We start from the raw sequence: 21,251 nt of genomic DNA, 5'->3' as shown, positions 1-21,251 counted from the left end.
GCCAGGTGTTCTCACTACGTACACTGTGAAAAGTGTTTTCTGTATATGCATCCAGAACTTTCCTTGCTGCAGCTTATGACATCTGGGTTAGATGCTTTATGTTGACAACACAAATGTTTCATGAAGTGCCTCAAAGTGAAAGGGGTTTTCATTGTAGTTCAAAGATGTTAATTGCTTATATATATGAAAGGCAATATTGTCACTGCTGAAAGGAGCTCAACAAATGCAGCTTCTCACTGGGGCCTTTTGCATTACAGAATATTTCAGCTATTTTTTTCCCCACAGGTCTAATCAGTGACAGCTAACTAGTTCAGACTTATTCCAGGTATCTCTATAGCTTTAAAACTCCTAATACGAAGTAATTTGCCCCAAACCACTCAAAAGATGAATGTGATTATAACTCTGATATTGTAAAGTTTTTTAAAAAACTACTAGGAGGGAGCTGGAATATTTTTCGTACTGTGGGGTAAACTATAAAAACGTTTGTATAGGTGATATTTTCTTCTAATTGTAGGATTTCAGTGCTAATGACAGGCTATTTTGTTCCTCGCTGTGGATACTTTTTTAAGAAAAGAAATGGAATTATCTTGTCATCCTGTCTTTCTAAGATTTATCAATGTCTTAAGTGAAATAACATGACACTTCTAGTAAGAAACAGACCACTCAAATAATGAAGCACAACACCTGAAGAAAAAAAAAAGGTCACAGCTAAATTTTCAAGGGAAAGAGGAGAGTATTGTGGCTTTGAGGATATTTATTAAAATGACAGAAATTGTCTAGTATTCTCTGGGAGAGCAAAACCACACATAGCTTGAGTGGGGGCACTGGGGAAAGTGAGAGATTTCCAGTCCAAAATGGATGCTAGAGATGTTTTAAAGTGCCACTGGGGGGGCACTTTCCTGTCTTTGTCGGAAACCTGTGTGTCAAGTTGGCTGTTTCCGGCCTTAGCTTTTTTTTACTATTACTTTGTTTCTCCTCCAGTGCAAGGCCACTAAACATGAAAAAAAATTATTCCCACAAAATTTCCATTCTGAAGTTGATTACTTAAATAGTTAATATCAATAGTTAATAGTAAAAACAAACAAAGTGTAAGAGAGGTCAAGGGAAACAGCTGGACCACTTGATTAAGAGACCAGGTTTCAATTCCTTGTCTCTTGTGTGGCTTTCCTGGCTGATCTTGCCCCAAGTCACCTGAAACCCAGAGATTAGAAGGTGGGTACAGGTGTGACAGATACTGCTGAACACAGGTCTTGTTTTGCCTGGCTGTATCTGGTCCAACCTGCTGGATGTGGGCCTGCATCAGCAAGGGTTGACTGGCTGCAGACGCTTCCTTTTCACTCACAGCTCCCGTCATTTGCTTTGTCTGCAGTGCCCTATTAGTTGGTCTGGTCTTTTCCACAATTACCATCTGGGCAGGGCATATGGGAAAGCTGGACTTCTTTCAGGTGAGAGTCTCAGGTCGCTCTCTGGGGAAATTACCAACTGGCAGACTTCTGCAATCATTCTGCTGGTATCTAAGAACACTTGCTTCCTTTTAAGGCTCTTGCTTCACAGAAAAACATAAATGAAAATATGTTAGTATCTTTTCATCTGATAAAATTTATCCATGATACATATCATCCATAATAAATTTCTTCACCTGCCACCATTGTATCTCAGTTCTAAAGAAGACATGACACTACAGTGAAGTTCTCATTGGTGAACTTTATGCTTTTTTATGTCAGGAAATATACTGTACTGCATGCTGCTTTAAGAAGGTCATTCCCAAAGTGGGATCCCTTGGCTTCTTTGGGTCTGTCCTTAAGGCAGAAGGCCGTATTTCAAATGGCAAAAAAATGCCAAGGGATCATGCTGGGGGTGGGGAGTCCGTGCAGCAATGTATGTTTTCAGTGTGCAAAAAGCCATACTTTGCTTTTCACACTTGTTATGGAGAAGACCTGGCATCAGGCAGTGTAGGAAGGGGTGAATGAGTACACTATGTGCAAGACACAATATATCTGCTTTGTTGCCCATCTTTTTTTTGTTGTTTTCTTTTCCTATTGAAGAGCTAAATTTCTTGGGAAGATATGCACGTAGGGAGCTGGCTGAGAAATAAAAGAACTGGAAAACTGAGCCAGTGCTAGAAGGGTCAATGGCATGAGTAGGTTTGGGAACACCAGTGATAACATACACTGAATGCCGCTTTAAGCCAAGACCTTGTAGGAGTAAACACTTATGATAAGCAAAGTAAACAACTTTCATGAGCTGTAATCTACAGACAAAAATGCTAAAATGTTGCCTCCAAACTCGAAGAAATCAGACTGCAGAGATACAGTTAAACAAACGGACCAAAGTGGGGACGTTTTACTTCAACCTGTGAAGCAACAGCAAGCCGCCATGGATGTTGGAAGTTGGATGTCCATGTGTTGATTTGGACTTGACAGCAGTTGTTTTTGGGGTTTTGGACCTTCTGACCTGTTTTCCACAGCTCTCACATTCCAAAACCCTTAGCCCAATCATCAGCTAATTTTGTTAGCTAAAGAAATCACTAGCTAACAAAACCCATGTTATAAAAATAACTTAAGTGAAAGTAGTCATCATTAGCCTAGTAAGTTTGTCCTAGTAATATCCTAGAGCAATGTATTTCTTTGTTTAATGATACACAGGCTGGAAAATATGCACTTTTATTGTTTTGAAATGTGCATATCATGTTAATTTTTACCCTAATGTATATTTGTGCTGCTACAGAGACTAATAAGTCAGTGAACCTCATCCTGTCTTTGCTCTACCAGTTTTTAATCTAGCCGTGTTACTACCACTCTGACCATCAATGGTCAGTCATGCACTTCTGTAAAATCACTTTTGAAACATCTTGTGTTCTAGTTGTTACATTTTGGCACGTTGCATTCAGCAGTTGCCCGCTTAAGTGAATCTTTGGCCTCTTTCTTCTCTTTATAGGTCTGCATACCAGCATTATCACATTGAATTTTTCAATCTTGTAACCTGTAGTATGGAGAAAAAAATTACTTTTGTCAGTTTTGTGCTACCTTGTTTTCCTTATATACTGTGCCGGGGTATGGGAGGTGAATAGGTTATCAGGGTACTGGGCCCCAAAATATTTATCAGTGGGCACAGACATTTCAAAGGGAACTGGGAGCTGATCCTTGGTTTTGTTTCAGTGTGTGCTCTTTATCAGGAGGCCAATGAAATGCACAGTTAACACCAGTGCACGCTACATCAAGGCAGATGGCTTCATATAGAGAAGTTTGTTGCTATCACTTATTGTCACTGCATCTATTCTGGTGAGAGCTGATGTGCCAGCAGTAGGCATAAAAGCCTTCAGTCAGCTTCTATTTATCTGTAAGGTGATATAGGTGACGTTTTAGTCCTAGGTACTTTATTTGAAATTAGTTGAATTTTCTTCTTTGGTCTGCGACAAGCAGCTTTGCTGAAGGGCTAGTTGGGAATTTAGAATTACTTTTTTGTTTTTACAAAGCTCGTGGGTTAGTAGCTGGATGAACAGATGCAACATGTGCACAATATGCTGACAGGCAGCAGGGCTTCCCTCATGCTGTCAAACACTCCCATTCATCAGACAAGCCTTTTCTTTAGCAGTGCTTGCCCTGTTAGGGCTTGTGACATGGACAGCATATGGGAAAAAATATCATTGCTGCTTTTTTGTTTGGTGCCATCATTATTTCTGGCTTTCAGTTTTGTCATCACAGGTGACCAGTTATCATTCAGAACTCTTTTTTGTCTTCTGATAACCAGTTGGTTCTGTTCTTTTTCCCTTCTCTAGTAAATCAGTTATCTTTTCTCTTTCCAAGGTAGTCTCTCCTTGTATGCTTTTGGCAGCCAAAATACTTGGCTAGTTCTTTGCTGTCACCTGAGTCCAACATAAATATTATGTGATTTTCAAACTTCATTTGTGATGTGCATGGTGCTCTGATTCTTACCAGACTTGCTATTTTAGAGTATTACTGCTACATATTCTCTGTCTGGATGTTGTCACCACTGGATATGGTTTTGCTGACCAAATATGAATGACTTTTTCTAAGCTAGTAACCCTGTGCACCTTGGCTTTCTGTCCATTAGTGACAGCTCCTTCCAACCTATAATTAATTTCACCCTAAAAGCAGCTTTTTACTTTTCACCAGGCAACTCTCACTCTAAAAGCATCTTTTCTTTCTGTTGATTGTAGAGAGATGAGGGTGATGGCTTGACTGCAGATGTCAACACTGCAGTGCAGTTCAAGTGAGATAAGTCTCACAGCTTCTGTCCCCAGAGGACCGGTTTCTGCAGTGCCTTTCAGCATCTCTTTCCTGTTCTCTCCTGTTGTCACATGCTGCTGAAGTATGCCGTAAAGCCACCCAAACCTGCTTTTCTAGCAGTGTGGCTCAACCACATGAAACCTATTTGTATCCTCTTGTTCAAGCTTAACGTGAGTTTCTTTAATTTACTCCTAAAGTGAATTAAGCTAAATTGAGTTAAAGCTGCTTGTAATTCTGCCTGGGTCTGCAAGCAGAAGTACAGCGGGGCTGTGTAACTAATCCATCTGAAATTCGCACCTTTCCTTCATTTGTTGTCCTGCCTAGCCCTCGGTCATTTGGGAGTGCTCAGTGATTTAACAAGTCTGGTCTCTGGCAGATCAGATGTTTGAACTGAATACTGATATATTGTAGTTCAAGCCGTAATGATTAATAACTTGTTTTCTTCTCTCTGATACAGATCTGGTACTATACGAACAACATTTTCAGTGAAGCTGGGATCAATCAAGAAACAATCCCCTATGTTACTCTAAGTACTGGTGCCGTTGAGACTCTGGCTGCTGTTTTTTCTGTAAGTATGGTTATAAAAATTCATTAACATAGTTGGTGTATTAATTACTGATTTTATTTCCTTATACAGATTAAAATATCAACAGAATAATATATTGATGATTAAGTGTAATGATTGCTAAAGCAATTGCAAACATTTCTACACTTAATCCTAAAACAGTTTTGTAGCTTGTTTTTTTTTTTTCTAAGATGCTGTCTAGTTTTAGTTGCATGAAAGGAGCATAAAAAGTTGATATATCCCGAGGTGCTTTGTATGAGTGAAGAGGAAGAAGGCAGGAACAGCAAGGCCCAAGGTATACTGACCGATAACTCATAAATGATTTCACCTGGTAGAGTGACTTTACCTGGCAGCAGTTTATTCACATCTCAGCAGTCAGTGTTGCTGGAGAAGGCTCAGACATCACACAGCTGGCTGTGTTCAGTGTGGGTCACAGAAATAGCCATATGTCTTACTGGTATGGTCTAATAACACATTTTCTATAGCAGCTTATAAACAGAAAGTTCTTCAGCCATTTAAAAATATGGGAGTAAATGAAACCCAGCTTGCTGGAGAAGTAAGCCAGCTCGCTAGAACAAGATTGTCCCATGTTGTGTTAAATTCTGCTGTCTCGTTCACTGAGGGCACACAGGCATCCTTTCATAACACGAAAGCTCCTGAGTAGGTCGTGTACCTTTGCTGTGTACTAAATGTACTCTAAATGTAGAGGAAGATGTTAATAGAAAAAATGATCCATCCACATTTTTTTTCTTTCCTATTTCAAAATGGAAAAGCTGACTAGTAAAATATATACCCTAAATAAGCAAACTAAACCTGAGAGTTTTATTAGGTTAATATACCATGAATTGCTAAAGGAAATACTTTTTTTTTTTTTGCACTGCAATAAGTAAGAAACAATGAGAGAGGTCTTTGCAATGGAAGGTTGCAAATAAGCAAATACTCTCTTCTTTCTTTGTTAGAATTTTTCCTTATCTTCATAATATTCTGTACCAACTGTATTTGCACAATACTGGACACACCAGACAAGCATTTTTAAATGTCAGAAGAATGGTTTTGGCAAAAAAATCCTTTCTAGTGGCAGAGCAACTGCTTGTGACCTATGAAATGTTAAACTAAATCCAGTTATCAAGTATATTTTCTTATAGTCTAGGACATAAGGACTCTCATAGGTCATTAAGTTCTTCTTCTGATCTTTGTAAATTTCCACAAATCTATTTTTGGGTAAACCATCTTATTTTTGTTCTTTAATTGAAGGGACATTCTTTTAATAGGTGGAAACAGTAAAGTATGGAAATCTCTACCTTTTACAATTTCTTCTTTGTGATACTGCAGAAATGCTTCTTTGTTCAAGATATATGTAAAAATAATGATGATAATTCTGCAAGTTATTTAGGTGAAGAATACACCTCTTTTTTTGTGGAAAAAGATGAAAATTACATGGAGATGATTCTATAATATTAAAGCCATTCTCTAAATAGGGTCTGTCATCTTTTCAGTTCCTTCTCTGCTATCAGATTGTGGGGCTTATTCAGAGCACAGTGTTCATACATAATGAGGTGCATGTGTCTGCTTTGGTTCCTGGTATGTGTGGTAACTTTTTTATGCCCAAGAGGAGTGTTTTTAATACTTTTTCTCTTTAAGCTACTTGCTGTTCCTCTGGTAACGCTGATGTATTGATATCTTTGCTCCCTTCAGACTTGCTCTTTCCATTCAAGAGAAATGCTGCTTTGTAGCCTTAATTTTATTTCAGTGATCTTCGTTGCTGCTGTTCGAAAGAACAACAATATGAATTTGTTTTTTTCAATTGAAGTTTTGCGAGTTCTCATTTTTACAAGTAAATTCCTCTGAATTTTTTTCATGTCTAGAACTAAGGAGGGGGAGTTCCTCCCACTCTCAGCCTCTCAGCTGCTCTTTTTGCCCCCTTTTTTAAATGTATTTGACAACATTAAATATTAAGTCAAGGGCACATTTCTTACCTACTACTTAGAGGGAAGAATGGAAGAAGCAGGAGAAAGTGAGAGGAGAGCTTAAATTTCCTGGTACTTTTTAATATATTGTACTTGCTAGCAGAAACCAGATTTTACTAGCAATAAATGCCAGGATTTTAGTAGATACTCCAATCAGTAATAGAAGTAGAGGGTTTTTTTTCTTGTATAATAAATGAAACAGCTATTGGAGAGTCCACAATAAAATCATGTACCATCTCCGATCATTACGCATGTGTTAGGTGATCATGAAACTTTGTGCCTCAGTGTGAATACTTGGGGATTCATCCATTGATGAGCCCCATATGAATGCTAAAGGAAACGATTGAAATAGATACAGTTCACAGAGAAGGAAAATAGTATTTAGGAGATAAAATACCATTCAAACTGTGAAAAAAATTGAAAGTGTCCCTTTAACACGTCTTTTGGGAGTAGCAGCATAACAGTAATAATGTTGATGTGGTCCTTGAGGAAAGGCAAACAACATCCTGTCCCTTTTATAGCTGTGCATTTTCTCAGATCACTTGATATGCCCGCTAGTAGCCTGCTTTGCCTACAGCTCCATCCCTCATCCTCTTGAGCGAAAGCTGCGTAAACAAGACATTGAAAAATGAAATGTGCATCATTGTTTTCCTGTCATCTGTATAATTTGGCTGCAACTTCTGCTTACACCATCACTTCCTAGTTTACTTCATGTTGTAGCATTGCATACTTGGTGCCCTGGCTTCTTCCTGGGGTGACAATATACATGTTCTCTATGGTTTTGGGTCACTTGTAGACTTCTCCACCCACTGTACTGAACAGAGGTTCCATTCAGAGGACTGGCTAGACAAGTTGCTTTTTAATGAAAGAAGCATCAATTTCAGTTTGCTTTTGAAGAAGTTTGGTATATTCTGGAATGAAATACTGCATAGATTTCCTACTCACAGGCATGTCGCAGCAGTAAGTCATCTAACCTGATGCTGTGCTTTGAATAAGGATGGAATATACCTAAATAATTCCCTAGCAAATATATGTTTATTAGAAGTTTTTTCTTTAAATTTTACAGTAAGAGGACTCCACAAACTTAGTTTTTCTTTAGTAAGACTGGTTACTATGGCTTTTTTGTAATTTGTAGTAATTGAGGTTAATTTAATTGTTGTGTTACTCTTAGTGGACAGAAAGAACAATTTGCCAGTGCATTTCTTTGACAAGGCAACAGGCTGAATGGAAAGGGAGGCAAAAGTAAATGTGTGAAAAGATTCCCACCCCACCCCCCGCCCCGCCCCAATGAAACCAGCATAGAATAAAATGGAATGTTATTCAAATTAAACATCCCACATCCAATTTTACCATCTGTGACACCACATTTGGTCTTTATATAATGTTCACAGAAGGAGACTAGCTATGACTATATTGAGAAGATTATGTTTTAAGCATTTCCCAGAAGGTGATGCATCAAGTTGTTACTAATGTGCCTTCCAAAGCCTGTGACAATGAGTTAAAACATAATTCAGTAGTAGACCACAAAAGACTGTAGAAAATCTTTTGCAGTATCACACAGAAGTCAAGGAAGCCAACTTTCTTAGGTGAGATGATTCTGGTTTGGGATGTCATGAGAAAGGGCTCTGAGACTTGTTCTGTGTTTCTTTTAATGTTAGTTAATAGATCTTAACATACAAGAAGGGATTCCTTGCTTAGGGCATGGCACATCTTAAGGGGACTCCAGACATTTCAACAGGTGTTCTCATCCCTAACACATTTCCTCCATGGTACCCAAAGCAATAATCCAAGTTATCTTCGATGAAACTCTGAGGCTACACTGGGATCAGAATAAGAAGAAATACATTCCAGTGACAGCCAATCATAGCACATGGAAAAAATGGGGTGACGAATACTTTAATCTTGAGGGTTCATAAGAGGTTTTGCTATAATCTGATTTTTAGTAAGACTTTTAGTACAGTCCCATGTAACATTGTTCACATTAGGTCAGAATCAGCCTACACCTACCCATAATCCACATTCGGCTGTAAGTAGAGGAGTGTGCAAGAGGGGAGCAAGCATGGCATTTTCCCCTTTTGCTCCCCTCATCCTGACAAGCTGTTGATGAAGGAATACCTGAATTAGAAACTAACATCTTGTTTTTCGGTATCTATGATATTTTCTTTGAATTTGTCTAGTTACTTTTAAACTCCTATATGTTTTTAGAATGTACAGCATCCTAAAGCAGTGAATTTCACAGTTTAACTACATATTATATGAAAAAGATACAGTAGGTGTGGGCTGGATGAAATGCTAACAGTGTAGATGCTCAGCTAACTGTAAAACTATTATTGGAAAGTAGCAATCAATCCTTCACTGTTATACAAAGAAATATCAAGTCAGATTCTGTGATGGTTTGCCGTGGGTCAATTAATCATAAAAATATCCATTAATAATATGGGAGAGGTAACAAAGAGCCTTTCATAATCAACTATATCATCTGAACTCTCCAAAGGGAGAAATTCAAAAATATTTGCAAGAGCTATTGAAGATCAGAAGAAATTGGAGAGGTGGTCTGAAATCAGTAAGATGAAATTCAGTAAGGAAAGGTACCCAGTACTGCACTTTGGGAAGAAAAAAAACCATATGCACAAATGTCATGTGGAACTGTGACAAAAGGCTTAATGAAGTAAAAATCAATCTTGTTTTTAATTTTCTTTCTATCAACTCAGCTTCCTCCCTGACAGTGAAAGAAGTTGCACCAGTCTGCATGGAGCAAATCTGTTTTGACTGTTCTCATCACCTTAGTCTCCTCTAGCTGCTGTCAGACTGTTTGATCAGTTAATAATTTGTCCTAGTATTTTGGGGTGAATGAAATCCAGACCCTGTTTTCCTTCTCCCTGCATAACAGAAGGCAAATTCTCCATCTACCCAGATCCAGTACTCTCAGACATTGCCATCTACTCACAAGATTTATGGGATTTTCATTAAATGAAAGTCTCGTTTTAACTAATAAATTGCAAGATGAAAAAACAGTCCTTAGTGAATATGCTACTGCGTATTGATTTTGGGGAAAACGTTACCTGGCACCGAAGACCATTAATTTTATCTAAGAGAAGTATTTATGCAGTTCATAAGTTTTAATTTTAAGAGGCCATAAATAGTTGCCTATATGAGCAAACAGTTGGCTTCCAAAATTGCCTGCCACACTGATTTGTTTTGCTGATACAAAATTTTCACTTGCGTGTGAATTTTTAGATGATTTATGTATACTTTGCTCAATACTACTAAAGCACTGCGAAGTGTGTCTCATAATTGGAATTAAAAAAATACTTGGTGATTCATTTGGAATATAAGATACTGAATTCTTTTAGATGCAGAATGTCACTAATTACTCCCTAGTCCCAAATTCGTACTCATTTCATATCTCAAATGTGTGTGCGATCTTTGTGGAGCAAATTTGTGAGTGGAAAAGTACTCAGATTTATGTCACTGTACTGGGCAAAATGTGAACAGAAAGAGTCAGCAGTACAAAGAAGTAATATTGACCAAGCAGCTTCCCAGGCGGTGGTATTAAAGGCAGAAGCAATCCAAGAGGTTCCTGGGATATGTTGATGAAAACTTCTTTCTCCAAGTGATAGAGGAACCAATGAGGAGAGGTGCTATGCTGGTCCTTGTTCTCACTACCAAGGAGGGGCTGGTGGGCAATGTAGAGCTCAAGGGCAGCTTTGGCTGCAGTGACCATGAAATGGTGGAGTTCAAGATCCTTATAGCAGGGAGGAGGGTGCACAGCAAGCATCTGGATTTCAAGAGAGCAGACTTTGACCACTTCAGGGATCTGCTCTGTAGAGTAACATGGGATAAAGCCCATGGGGGGAAGAGGGGCCCAAGAGAACTGGTTAATATTCAGGGATCACCTCATCCAAGCTCAGGAGTGATGCATTCCAACAAGAAGGAGGTCAGGCAAAAAGGCCAGGAGGCCTGCATGAGTGAACAAGAAGGTCCTGGACAAACTCAAAGAGAAAAAGGAAGCCTACAGAGGGTGAAAGCAAGGACAGGTAGCGTGGGAGGAATACAGAGATATTGTGTGAGCAGCCAGGGATCAGGTTAGGAAAGCTGAAGCCCTGATAAAATCAAACCTGGCCAGGGACATCAATGGCAACAAGAAAAGCTGCTAGAGGTATGCTGGTGATAAAAGGAAGACTAGGGAAAATGTTGGCCCTCTCCAGGAGGAAATGGGAGACCTAGTTACTCAGGATATGGAGAGGGCTGAGGTACTCAGTTACTTTTTTTGCCTCATTCTTCGCCAGCAAGTGCTCTCGCCACTCTGCCCAAGTTGTAGAAGGCAAAGGCAGGGACTGGGAGTATGGAGAACCATCCACTGTAAGAGAAGATCAGGTTTGAGACAATCTAAGGTACCTGAAGGTGCACAAGTCCATGGGACCTAATGTGATGCATCCGTGGGTCCTGAGAGTGGATGAAGTTGTCAAGCCACTATCCATCATATTTGAGAAGTTGTGGCAGTCCAGTGAAGTTCACACTGACTGGAAAAGGGGAAATATAACCTCCGTTTTTAAAAAAGGAAGACCTGGGGAACTATGGGCCAGTCAGTCTCACCTCCATGCCTAGCAAGATCATGGCACCGATCCTTCTGGAAACTGGGCTGCGTCTTCGTCATGCTGGTCTGGCAGGCACTGAGTGTGGAGACCCTTATTTCATGAATGGAAAATTTCACTGCCAAGGGAAGCTGATTAAGGATGCTTTACTGCAAAATAGTTGAGATTGAGCTTAGAAATTTAACAATCAACCTTTGCTGATAGTAATCTCTAGCCTGGTACTTACAGAAAATTTGTAGGATCTCACACTGTCCTGACATTAACACAGATATGGGCAGACTGATGTGAAAGTCAAGGTAGCCAGAGATTTATTTAGGATTATGCTTATGTGGTCAAACTTGGCGCTAAGCCTCTAAATTCCAGTTTAGGTACTTAAATAAAATAACTTCTTTGTTTGTTTTACAACAGTATAATTCATACAGTAGACAAATGGATATATTTAACAATATGAATCAAAAAACTTATCTATAACCCTCAGTGTTCCTTTCCTCTTCTCTTCCTGGATGCAAGATACTACACATTGTGTCATATGACAGTGATATACATGTGATTATCCATTTTAATCCTCATATTTAAAATCGAAATAATGTAGAGTAAGCTTGTTACATTAAACCTGAATCTAGATGTATGGTGTTACTCAGACCTATATCCAAAATACATGAGAAAAAAAGTGTGGTTGGTCTTGACGTTAGCATGCAGATCAAGCTTTTTCACAGATCTGAGACGTCAAAAAGATCTGATAAGGTTTTCTTAGCATAATTTAGGGCCAGCAAATAAGCAGGGAATAGTATTCAGTGACCTCCCATCTGCGCTGTAGAACTCACAAATTCATTTTATCCAGAGAAGCTGGCCTGATCTTTTTCAATGCGCTCTGCTTTCATTATGTCAGCCCCGGTAACTGCAGCTGACTCAAGTGAAAAGGTTGACATTTGCCTTTTTAACTTTATTCACAAGTGTTTCCTGCCAGACAAAAAATAAGCTGTGTTAACTGTTAACTGAGTTTGTGTATCAGTTGCCTTATTATCACCAAACGTTTGTGTTGAATTTTGGTTGCAATAGTTTTTTACGTATCTTCAGTAATTTTAGCTGTGTTAATTACCATGACTGAGTATAGTCTTCTATGAATGTATGTTTATGATCACACATAAACAAGTATTAGCCTACACAATTTGGCAAATAACTCAGTGTGTTATCACAGAAAACAGTTGTAAGATTATTTTTTTTACTCTACTTGTGCATATACTGATTTCTTGTTATTTCATTTACTCTACCATATAGTGTGTTTTGACTTTAGGTCTTCAATAGGTAACAGTTACCAGTGCATAGCAGTGAAGCATTCAGAACTATAAATACCTGAAAACTGGTGAATCATCTTCCACTTCTTATGAGTCATAAGCGTCTTAGTGATTTCGCAAGTTAACAAGTTTTGGATCTTTATAATCATAACTAAAAATGCAGTTGTTGTCTGTTTATAACCTCAAAACCAGCATTTTTTTTTACCAGGGAAACTTGCTGTTACATAAGACATGTTAGACCTTTCTTTTCAAGTATTTACTGAAACTTCAGAGTTTTTCTGAGCTTTTTTTCCCATCAAGAAAAGAACGAACAATTCAGAGAAGTTTGAGGTACTGATGTATTATCATAAGTTTTCTTAAGAAATCCTCAAAAATAAAATCATTTTTAGTTAGAAAAACTGTAGACTTAAATGATTCAAAAAACCTTTTTGGCTTTGATGAAAGATGGTGCTTCCTGAGAGGCTTTTCTATTGTGGGATCTGCTAATGGATGCTGGGATGTTTCTTCATTGCCTCCTGCCCAGCAAAGCCACAGACCCACGTCTTTCCAAACACACATGCTGCCTTTCATGAGACCACAGCTTTGTAATTTATTATCAGGCAGGGACCATGGTTTTGACTCTTGCACCTGGCTTTTCCTGAGCTTGATTCTGCATAGTATACTGTTTCAGCAGGGACTGGTGGGCCAAGAGGAAGGTCACACATTTGAACAAATTAGAGGTGTCCTTAGCTTTAAAATGGAAGTAGGCATGTCTCTCCCCATAACTGTACAAGTTAATCATGTCTAATTGAGAAACCTTCCGAGTCTGTATTTCCTAGATTTGTTAGTGTTGTCAGTGTACTTAACTTCGTATCAAATTTGAAAATGATTATACAATTCTCAGCAATTCTGGTGCATCATAGTATCCCTGTGAATAAGGACAAATTTGCTGCTTATTTTTTTCCAGTGAACAAAGTTGGTCCATTCCATAAATCACAAGAATTGTGATTGTAATTGTAAATTCTTTGTGGCAGAAACTGCAGGGAATGCCCAGAAGCTGAAGCATTTGAGTTCCTCATTGCTACTGTATTAAATAAATAGCAATGATGAATGCTTGGGAAATCTGGCATCAGCTCAGGGAAAAGAATGACTGCACATGGATTTGCTTTATTTTGTCCCAAATTTTCTCTGAATAAAAAAGAATTTAAATGTATTAGAAATTATTATTCTTTTCTGTAAAAAGAATATGGAACCCACAGATCTACTGTGACTGTATCTGTACTTATCTGCTCTCAGTTAAAACTGGGAGTTCTTTACCAGCCCACAGTTTTGCCCGAATATGTCCAGACTACTTATTCTCAATGCATGTAAGCACAAGTGCATACACTCCTCTAGCACTTTTCCCCCCCATGTTTTGCTTTGTATGAGAACCGTCTCATACAAGAAACATGCATCCCTTACCCTGTTTTAATACAAAACCTGCCAGCTGGTGTAACATCAAGATTGTTTAATCATGGCCACCAATCCAGAATTGAAAAAACTAAGGGAAATTACCTGGTATGTCAAATTACATGTGCAGCAGCTACTGCAGATAACTTTTCATCACTCATAGCCATAAAAAATGTCTCTTGGTTAAGTGTATGTGTGACCGCATGTATTTGCAAGATGGATTCATTAATCATCCTGGAAAATACTTGGCATCTTGTAGAGATTTGGCAGTGTAGCATGTGTAGTTTTGGAACATTTGGACCCTGTGAGCACAATGTGAAATGTTAATAACATCAGTGCGAGTCTATTTTAAACATGGCTCTGAAATCAATTCTATTATGGAAGCTGTGGAAACTGTCAAAATGAGTATATTTCCTCATTTAAAGAAATAACGCTAAAGCTTGCTCCAGAGCTGCTTTCTGAGTTCTGCAGTGACACGGTGCATATCTCTAGCGTGGAAGTCCAGCTCAGCGGAGTGCGGGGTCGGTGGGTTTTGCAGCCTGTCCTAAAATCTGCCAGTGAACCTGATGCTGTAGGAGAAGCTCTTGCCACACCAGGTGTTTCTTCTGTGGGTGACTTTGTACTTTCCTTTAACACGTCTCTTCTAGATGCTTACAGTGGAACAGTGTGCATCCTCTCCCAGAATTAAGGGTGTTGCTCAGGATTTAATCTTAGTTACTAATTTTGTCTTTTCCTCAAGGGAGATGTGAAAGTGGGACTTCAGTCTCATGTAAATAATGATGTGGCAAACAATTGTGTGATTCTGATTTCAGGTTATTTGAAGTGATACATTTCAGGCTTCATGAAATTGTTTTATCTTTCTCATAAGCAAGCCAAATGTAATTAGCAGTTCCAGTAGTTATCAACAGGAATAGTACTACTAAATATTATGACCTGATGTATGTATGTATGAACCCATTTTAGTGAGTCACACGAGCAAAGACAAGACAGTTCCATGTTACAGTTTTTAAAAATCTTTTAATTGTGTTTTTCTAGCAGGTAAGTATTCAGATTTTGTGATTACTTTTAAGGAAGTTGATTTATCTTCAGGTATTACATATAGATGCAAAATGTGCGTGAGTGCACAATTATCAGTGTTACAAACCCCTGTCTGAGCAAAGTTTTCTGACAGGTGGATTTGTTTTATCTTACTATTCCAGTTACATTAAGCATCCTATATCATGAGTACATGGGGTTTTTTCTGTGTTTGGACAAAAAAGAAATTTAAAATAAATTTCAGATTAATAAAAAATTATTTAATCTATGCTAAAAAGTTTTTAAGCTTAAATTTTAAGCCTTTTAAGCTTAAATTCAGGAAGATCTTGAAATTAAGAAATGTGGAAAATGTTCAAACTTCTGACATTTAAAAATTACATATTTCAAAAACACCTTTATACTGATTTGGTGCAAATTTATAAGCAGTTCAACCAGTGTAGAGTTATTTCTTCCCTAAAAAAACCCCACAAACCAATAAATAACAACAACAACCAAAAAAAAAAAAAACAAACCTCTTGTAGTTATCATCATATTGATTAGTTTAATATAGCTGATGTACAGTCCTTGTTTTACTATTAAACTGTTATGGAAGAAGTTTAATGTAGAAGTAGCTTTGAAACATACCATGCTAACAGTATTAAAGTTGAATTTACCAGTTGCACATTCTTCTTATCACAGATGGTCACATTTGTTCCGTAGGGGGAAATCCAGGCATAAGACTACTATCAAGTACTGTTTTTGACGGTTTCCCATTTTTTTCAGGGGTTTTAAATAAGGATGCTATGCTGACTTGTTTTTTCAAAGAGATCGAATTATGTAAACACAATTGTTAACACAGTTATGAACATATCATAGCTGATAAATAGTATAAAATCAGATCTCATGGTTTTGTTTTTGGTGTTCATATTTGCAAGGAGAATGTAGTTCATTATCTGAGTTCTTCAGTGCTTTATCAAGAAAGTCAAATGCCACTTTTTGTTTTCCAGGGCTTAGTTATTGAGCGGCTTGGACGCAGACCTCTGCTCATCGGGGGGTTTGGGTTGATGATTGTCTTCTTCGCGGTGCTCACTGTCTCTCTGACTTTACAGGTAATACTACAGCCACTACATATTTTTACTCTCGCCTGTTTTAAAAACCAGGTGCTCAATACCTGTTTACCTTGGCATTCCTTTATAAGCCAGTCCTTTTAATTAGTTTGGCATAAGGATTTGAAGGTCTTTTATGTTTCTTTGTGAATCTGTTGGTTTCAGTGTACTATGGTTAGCCATAGCAGCTTTTGCATTAAAAAGCCATATGGGCTTTGTCACATTCAGTCTCCTTAACTCAAGGATTCATGCATTCATGAACTACTATGAAGACAATTTAACGCATAGTTGGGTAAATAGTTCACCTATATTACGTGTTTTTATCTTTATTTGTAATGCAGTCTTTTTTAGATTTCTTTCCTACTTTGTATGTCATTCTTATTCTTAGGCTTGGATGTTTGGTTTTTTTTTCCAGTAGTGGACAATTTCCATATTTGCTGCTTCTTTCAAGTTTCATTTCTGATATTTTTATTGAAAATGTAAAGATTCAGCCTTTACAGAACATCTGCACTTAAGTTCTCAGATGTTATTAGCAGTCAGTTCCCCAAAAATTTCAAACAGTCAGAGGAAGACTATTAGACAAATTTAGATACTGACCCTGAGTCATTTTTCCTTGCTTGGCTTCCATTTTCATAATTATGCCATTTCTTTCTGTTTCTCAGAGCTTTTGGGAAGTAAGACTGACAGTCTCCAATGGCATGGGTTTGGGTGGTCTTTCATCAAGTTGTTTTTCCCCTGGTTTTGATTCCTGTGTCTTGCCATTGTTTTGACTTTCAAAACTTGTTTCTTGGTTGAAGAGAGTCAGTAAGACAGTTTGACTAGCAAATGTGTGCCACACCATTGCAAAGTTTTATTCCTGTATTTACAGCACAATAAAACTTTACTTCACATACCCATCATGACAACTATAGTTCTCCAGAAGAGAGATGTTATTGGAAGTAAACAAAAAAAAAATTCTCTTCAAAATCTTTTGAGACCTAGTCTGATCTGTGAGGACCTTCGACTGTTGTAAATATCTGAAGCTGGAGTGCCTTCCAGTTTTAGTTCCTTTCAGAAGTGTTTCAATCTGTTAAGTATGAGAGATTAGGTATTGCTTTGAACAAAGGACCTGGGGAACAAATAAATAGGCTTGATGTCAGGGCAATTTGTACCTACTCTGGTTTTGCACCTTCTCTCTTTCAGTGCCCTTAGAGACCTTGGATCTGAGCTCACATGAGAACTCCAAAATTACTCTATTTACAATTCCATTAAAGAACTATTTATAGTTTGCTCTCTTTTCCATGTACCTTAAACCGTGACACACACACATGGCCCTCCTGTCTGCAAAATCAGATTATGGCTAAAATCCCTGGACTGTGGCTTTCACGTGCTTTGCTAAGGTTCAGGTACAGCTGTCTTACTGAAAGGAACCCTGTCGCATCCAGACTTCAGCCCAGCCTTTAAATGGGAAACTTTGGAGCTCTGTTGGGCCACCATAGTTGCTCTTTTTAAACATGGCTGAAATACCTGAGGAGGATGGAGGTGCTGAGTCTGTTCAATGGAAAGTAAAAGTTTTTTCCAGGATGGCTTGAACTTCAGCACAAGAAGTTGTAAACTCTTAGAATTGTGACTTCTGTGGTGCAAGAACTTGTCTAATGTTTCTCTGCAGGGATTCTGCAGAGACCAGGACCTTTAGTACAGATCATCTAATAAAGTCCTACAGAAATACTATGATTTTCTAAAATAATTCTAGACTAAATTCTGAAATAGAGAATATTTCCACAATTCTTTCTCTATTTGTGATTTTTTTTTAATATTGGTACATACAACACACTTACCATGAATGTCTTTTATCTATCCAGAAAACCGTGCAGTGGCTTCCTTACCTCAGCATATTTTGCATCCTTGCAATCATTGCATCATTCTGCATTGGACCAGGTATACCTATCTTTTTTCCTGTTTTTTTGTACATCAAAGCACAGATATTTTTGCACTGGCATTATGTTAACAAATTGTTTGTTGGGAACTTCACTTTATCAAAAGGGATCTAAGACAGTGAAAAGTGATAGCAACCCAAAGTGATAGCAATATTCTCAATAAAACCGCATGTATGCAAGAATTCCCACTTAGCTGTCAGCATAATTGAGAACTAGTGCCTAAATTGCAATCAGTGCCAAATTAAAATGTTGGCTGTTACTGTGGGGTTACTATGATTTTGTAACTCTATAAAAAAACTCAAACTGGAAGCTGAGTGTTTTATTTATCAATGCTTGTCTTAGCATTTCAGTGCTGTTAGGATGCAAATTGGACACTGGTGGAGGAAGTGGGGGGGACAGTTGTGTGTGGTTCTTTTCTTCCTTTCCAAAGACAGAGAAATGCTGTGCAGGGGGGTTTCCACATGCTTTCTTTAGGAAGATGATGGAAAAGGTGGATGTCCTGACGGTGGAGCTGCTTCTTGTCTGGCAGTTCTCTACTGACTGTACACATTTCAAATCTGATGCCCTCAGGGTAACTGTTTTTGTAGGTTTGTAATGAGTTTATCAGATCTGTTTCCCAAGCCCAGTTTTGAATCCTTAGAGTTGGATATAACTTCATAGAAAATACACCTGTAATTTTTTACATTTTTGTTTCCTTTGACAAATAACATGTTTAAAGATAAAAATGTAATAAAGCCAGACCTTTATCAGAAGTGTAGAACGAAAGGACAAGAGCAACAGTCAAGTGTCAGCAAGGGCAATTGTGACTGGATATAACAGAAAACGTTTTACACCGAGAGTGGTGAAGCACTGGAAGACATGGCTCATAGAGGCCGTGAAGTGTCTGCCCTTGGAGCTATTCAAAGCTCAGCTGGACAAGTTCATGAACAACCAGCCCTGCTTTGACCAGAGGCTGAACTCCAGAAGACCCTTCAAACCTAATTTATCCTGTGATTCTAATTGCATCATGTCTTTGGAAAATGCATTTTAATAGGTAGGCATAATACACAAATACTTAATTCAGTGTAGTATTTCTCTAAGCAGTGTTGTTCTAGCCTTCGGATACTAGATCAGAATTAGATCCTGCAGTTATCAAATAATGAAATGTTAACAAAAATTAGCTGCAGACAGATAAAGAGGAATTTAATCTAAATTCAATACATGTACAGAATAAGATGTCAAAACAGTGCTTAAATTTTCAGAGATTCTTTTACAAACTGTTCTGCACAAAAATGGGAAAAATTAGCTGCTTTTTAGGAGTTTTTCACAGACGTTCTGCTGTGAACCTGAAAGCAAGACTTCTGTTCCACTGAGTTCTCAGTTTTTTTCCTGCACCATTTATTGCCTCATTTTCTTTATGAAGATCTTGACATTAAACATTAATCAGCTGTTTATACATCTTCACCACTGAAGTGATCTAATTAATTGATTGTGGTTCATTTGGGGAAGGAAAGAGTTGCTGATGTTTTGTGTGATTCTAATGGAACGTGGCTGTAATGCTGTGGATCCTCTTTTGGAAAAGCTGAGGAAAATTGGGAGATCACAATATTCCTTTTCCCCTTGCTTCTGGGAAAATAGTCTGCCACTCATCTCTGTGCTTATTCCTTTACATGTGGGAACTGACTGGAGGGTGGGAGTCAAACAGGCTTGAGTAGGGTCACTAACACAACCGATGTTGGACTGTAAGTGGCCTATGAAGACTGTTCTTCACCTCTAGCTCTTCTTACAAGACAAATAGTGCAAATGATCTTGCAATCCCTTTGTCCTTCTCTTAGAACGAATCTCAGGTTCAGCTAAGTCCCTAGTATTGCGGACATATATTTCTTAGACTGAGACAGTTTTTTAAAAGAAGAATTTGTTGGAATAGAACTGCTTTTGCATTTGGATACCTAAGTAAAATGGAATGTTGACTCAAAACTTCTTGAAAACTTCCTTTCCACTGTTTTAAGTAGCTCAAACAATTTAAGTGCAGCAGCTTGCAACATCTACCAATGTTTTTTCTAAAAATCCATTGAAACAAATTGTTATTTTTTTCCATTTTACAGACATATTTCACTGATTTTTATGACTTGCAGATCAATATGTTCTTACATGTTGTATTTTTAGTGTATTAAGAGTAACCCTCTACAATTCTCTTTCACTTCACCAGTCTTCAGAATGGATTCGGATTTTCTTAACTTGGCTTCTTTCCTCTTACCAATGCTGGTCAGGATTTTCTGTTGTGCTTTGCACTGTCTTTGAAGCAGGGTCTGCAGATATATGCAAGACAAACAGCTTTTGTTTGATATTACTTGCTTTCTACAGAAATTCTTTAAAATTATATCTTCTGTGGGTCTTTTTTGTTGTGCTCATTGCTTTTCACGCCAAAGAACATTAATACCGTACCAGTAACTACCTAGTTGGCCTCTCCATGTTTCCTGTGTATGTTCGGATACTTGTAATACTTGATAATAGTGTGAATATCTTGGTAGCTGTGAACAGTGCTTTGTTTTTTATAAAAATTTTGTTAATTCACACTTAAGCTGTTGAGAAGAAGTTGGAAAGAAACATACTCTGGTTCCTCTGTAAAACAATAGCAATATTTTAGCTGACTTGAATGGGACCAGATTTATCTTCAGTGAAACTTTTCTGTTCTGTTTAGTGGGGCTTAGAAGATCTAAATTACTTGGTTATGTCTTAGGTGGGGACAGTTATATTTCAGAATATGAAAGTAACTTCCATTATTAGCCATGTTTTAAGATGGATAAGTGAGAAGAGAGCATATATATTTTTTTCTGAACAAATAACATATTGCCAAAAAGTGAGATATCCACTGCTTTTTGTATCACAAGGCATAACTTCAATATTTGAGTGCAGTTGCTGTGACAAGTTTTGCCCTTACCTCCCAGTCCAGAAGAGACATCAATAAACTGCAGCAAGTTTGCTGGGGAGTCACCAAGTCAGGGACGGGAGCCCGATGAGAAGGGGCTGGGTAAGCTGGACCTGTTCAGCCTGGAGAGGAGGTGGCTTTGGGGGCACCAAAGAGCAGCCCCTGTACCTCTGAGGAGGGTGTTGTGATGCCAGAGCCAGGCTCCTC

The 21,251-nt window shown here is 38.1% G+C and overlaps 1 protein-coding gene across 3 annotated transcripts in view; it reads left to right on the top strand.

Annotated features, from left to right (window-relative positions):
• Nucleotides 1-21,251, top strand: part of SLC2A9 (solute carrier family 2 member 9) — a 146,586-nt gene that overhangs the window by 44,537 nt on the left and 80,798 nt on the right. For all 3 annotated transcript variants that reach the window (XM_071808576.1, XM_071808575.1, XM_065837793.2), the window contains 3 exons: nt 4,708-4,818; nt 16,122-16,223; nt 18,062-18,137. In XM_071808576.1, coding sequence (XP_071664677.1) covers nt 4,708-4,818; nt 16,122-16,223; nt 18,062-18,137 — 289 coding nt within the window. The remainder of the gene's footprint in view (nt 1-4,707; nt 4,819-16,121; nt 16,224-18,061; nt 18,138-21,251) is intronic.

Source organism: Patagioenas fasciata, chromosome 4, assembly GCF_037038585.1.
Source record: "Patagioenas fasciata isolate bPatFas1 chromosome 4, bPatFas1.hap1, whole genome shotgun sequence".
Classification (NCBI taxonomy): Eukaryota; Metazoa; Chordata; class Aves; order Columbiformes; family Columbidae; genus Patagioenas; species Patagioenas fasciata.
The sequence above is the reverse complement of the archived record's forward strand: the minus strand, read 5'-3'. Positions and strand labels throughout refer to the sequence as shown.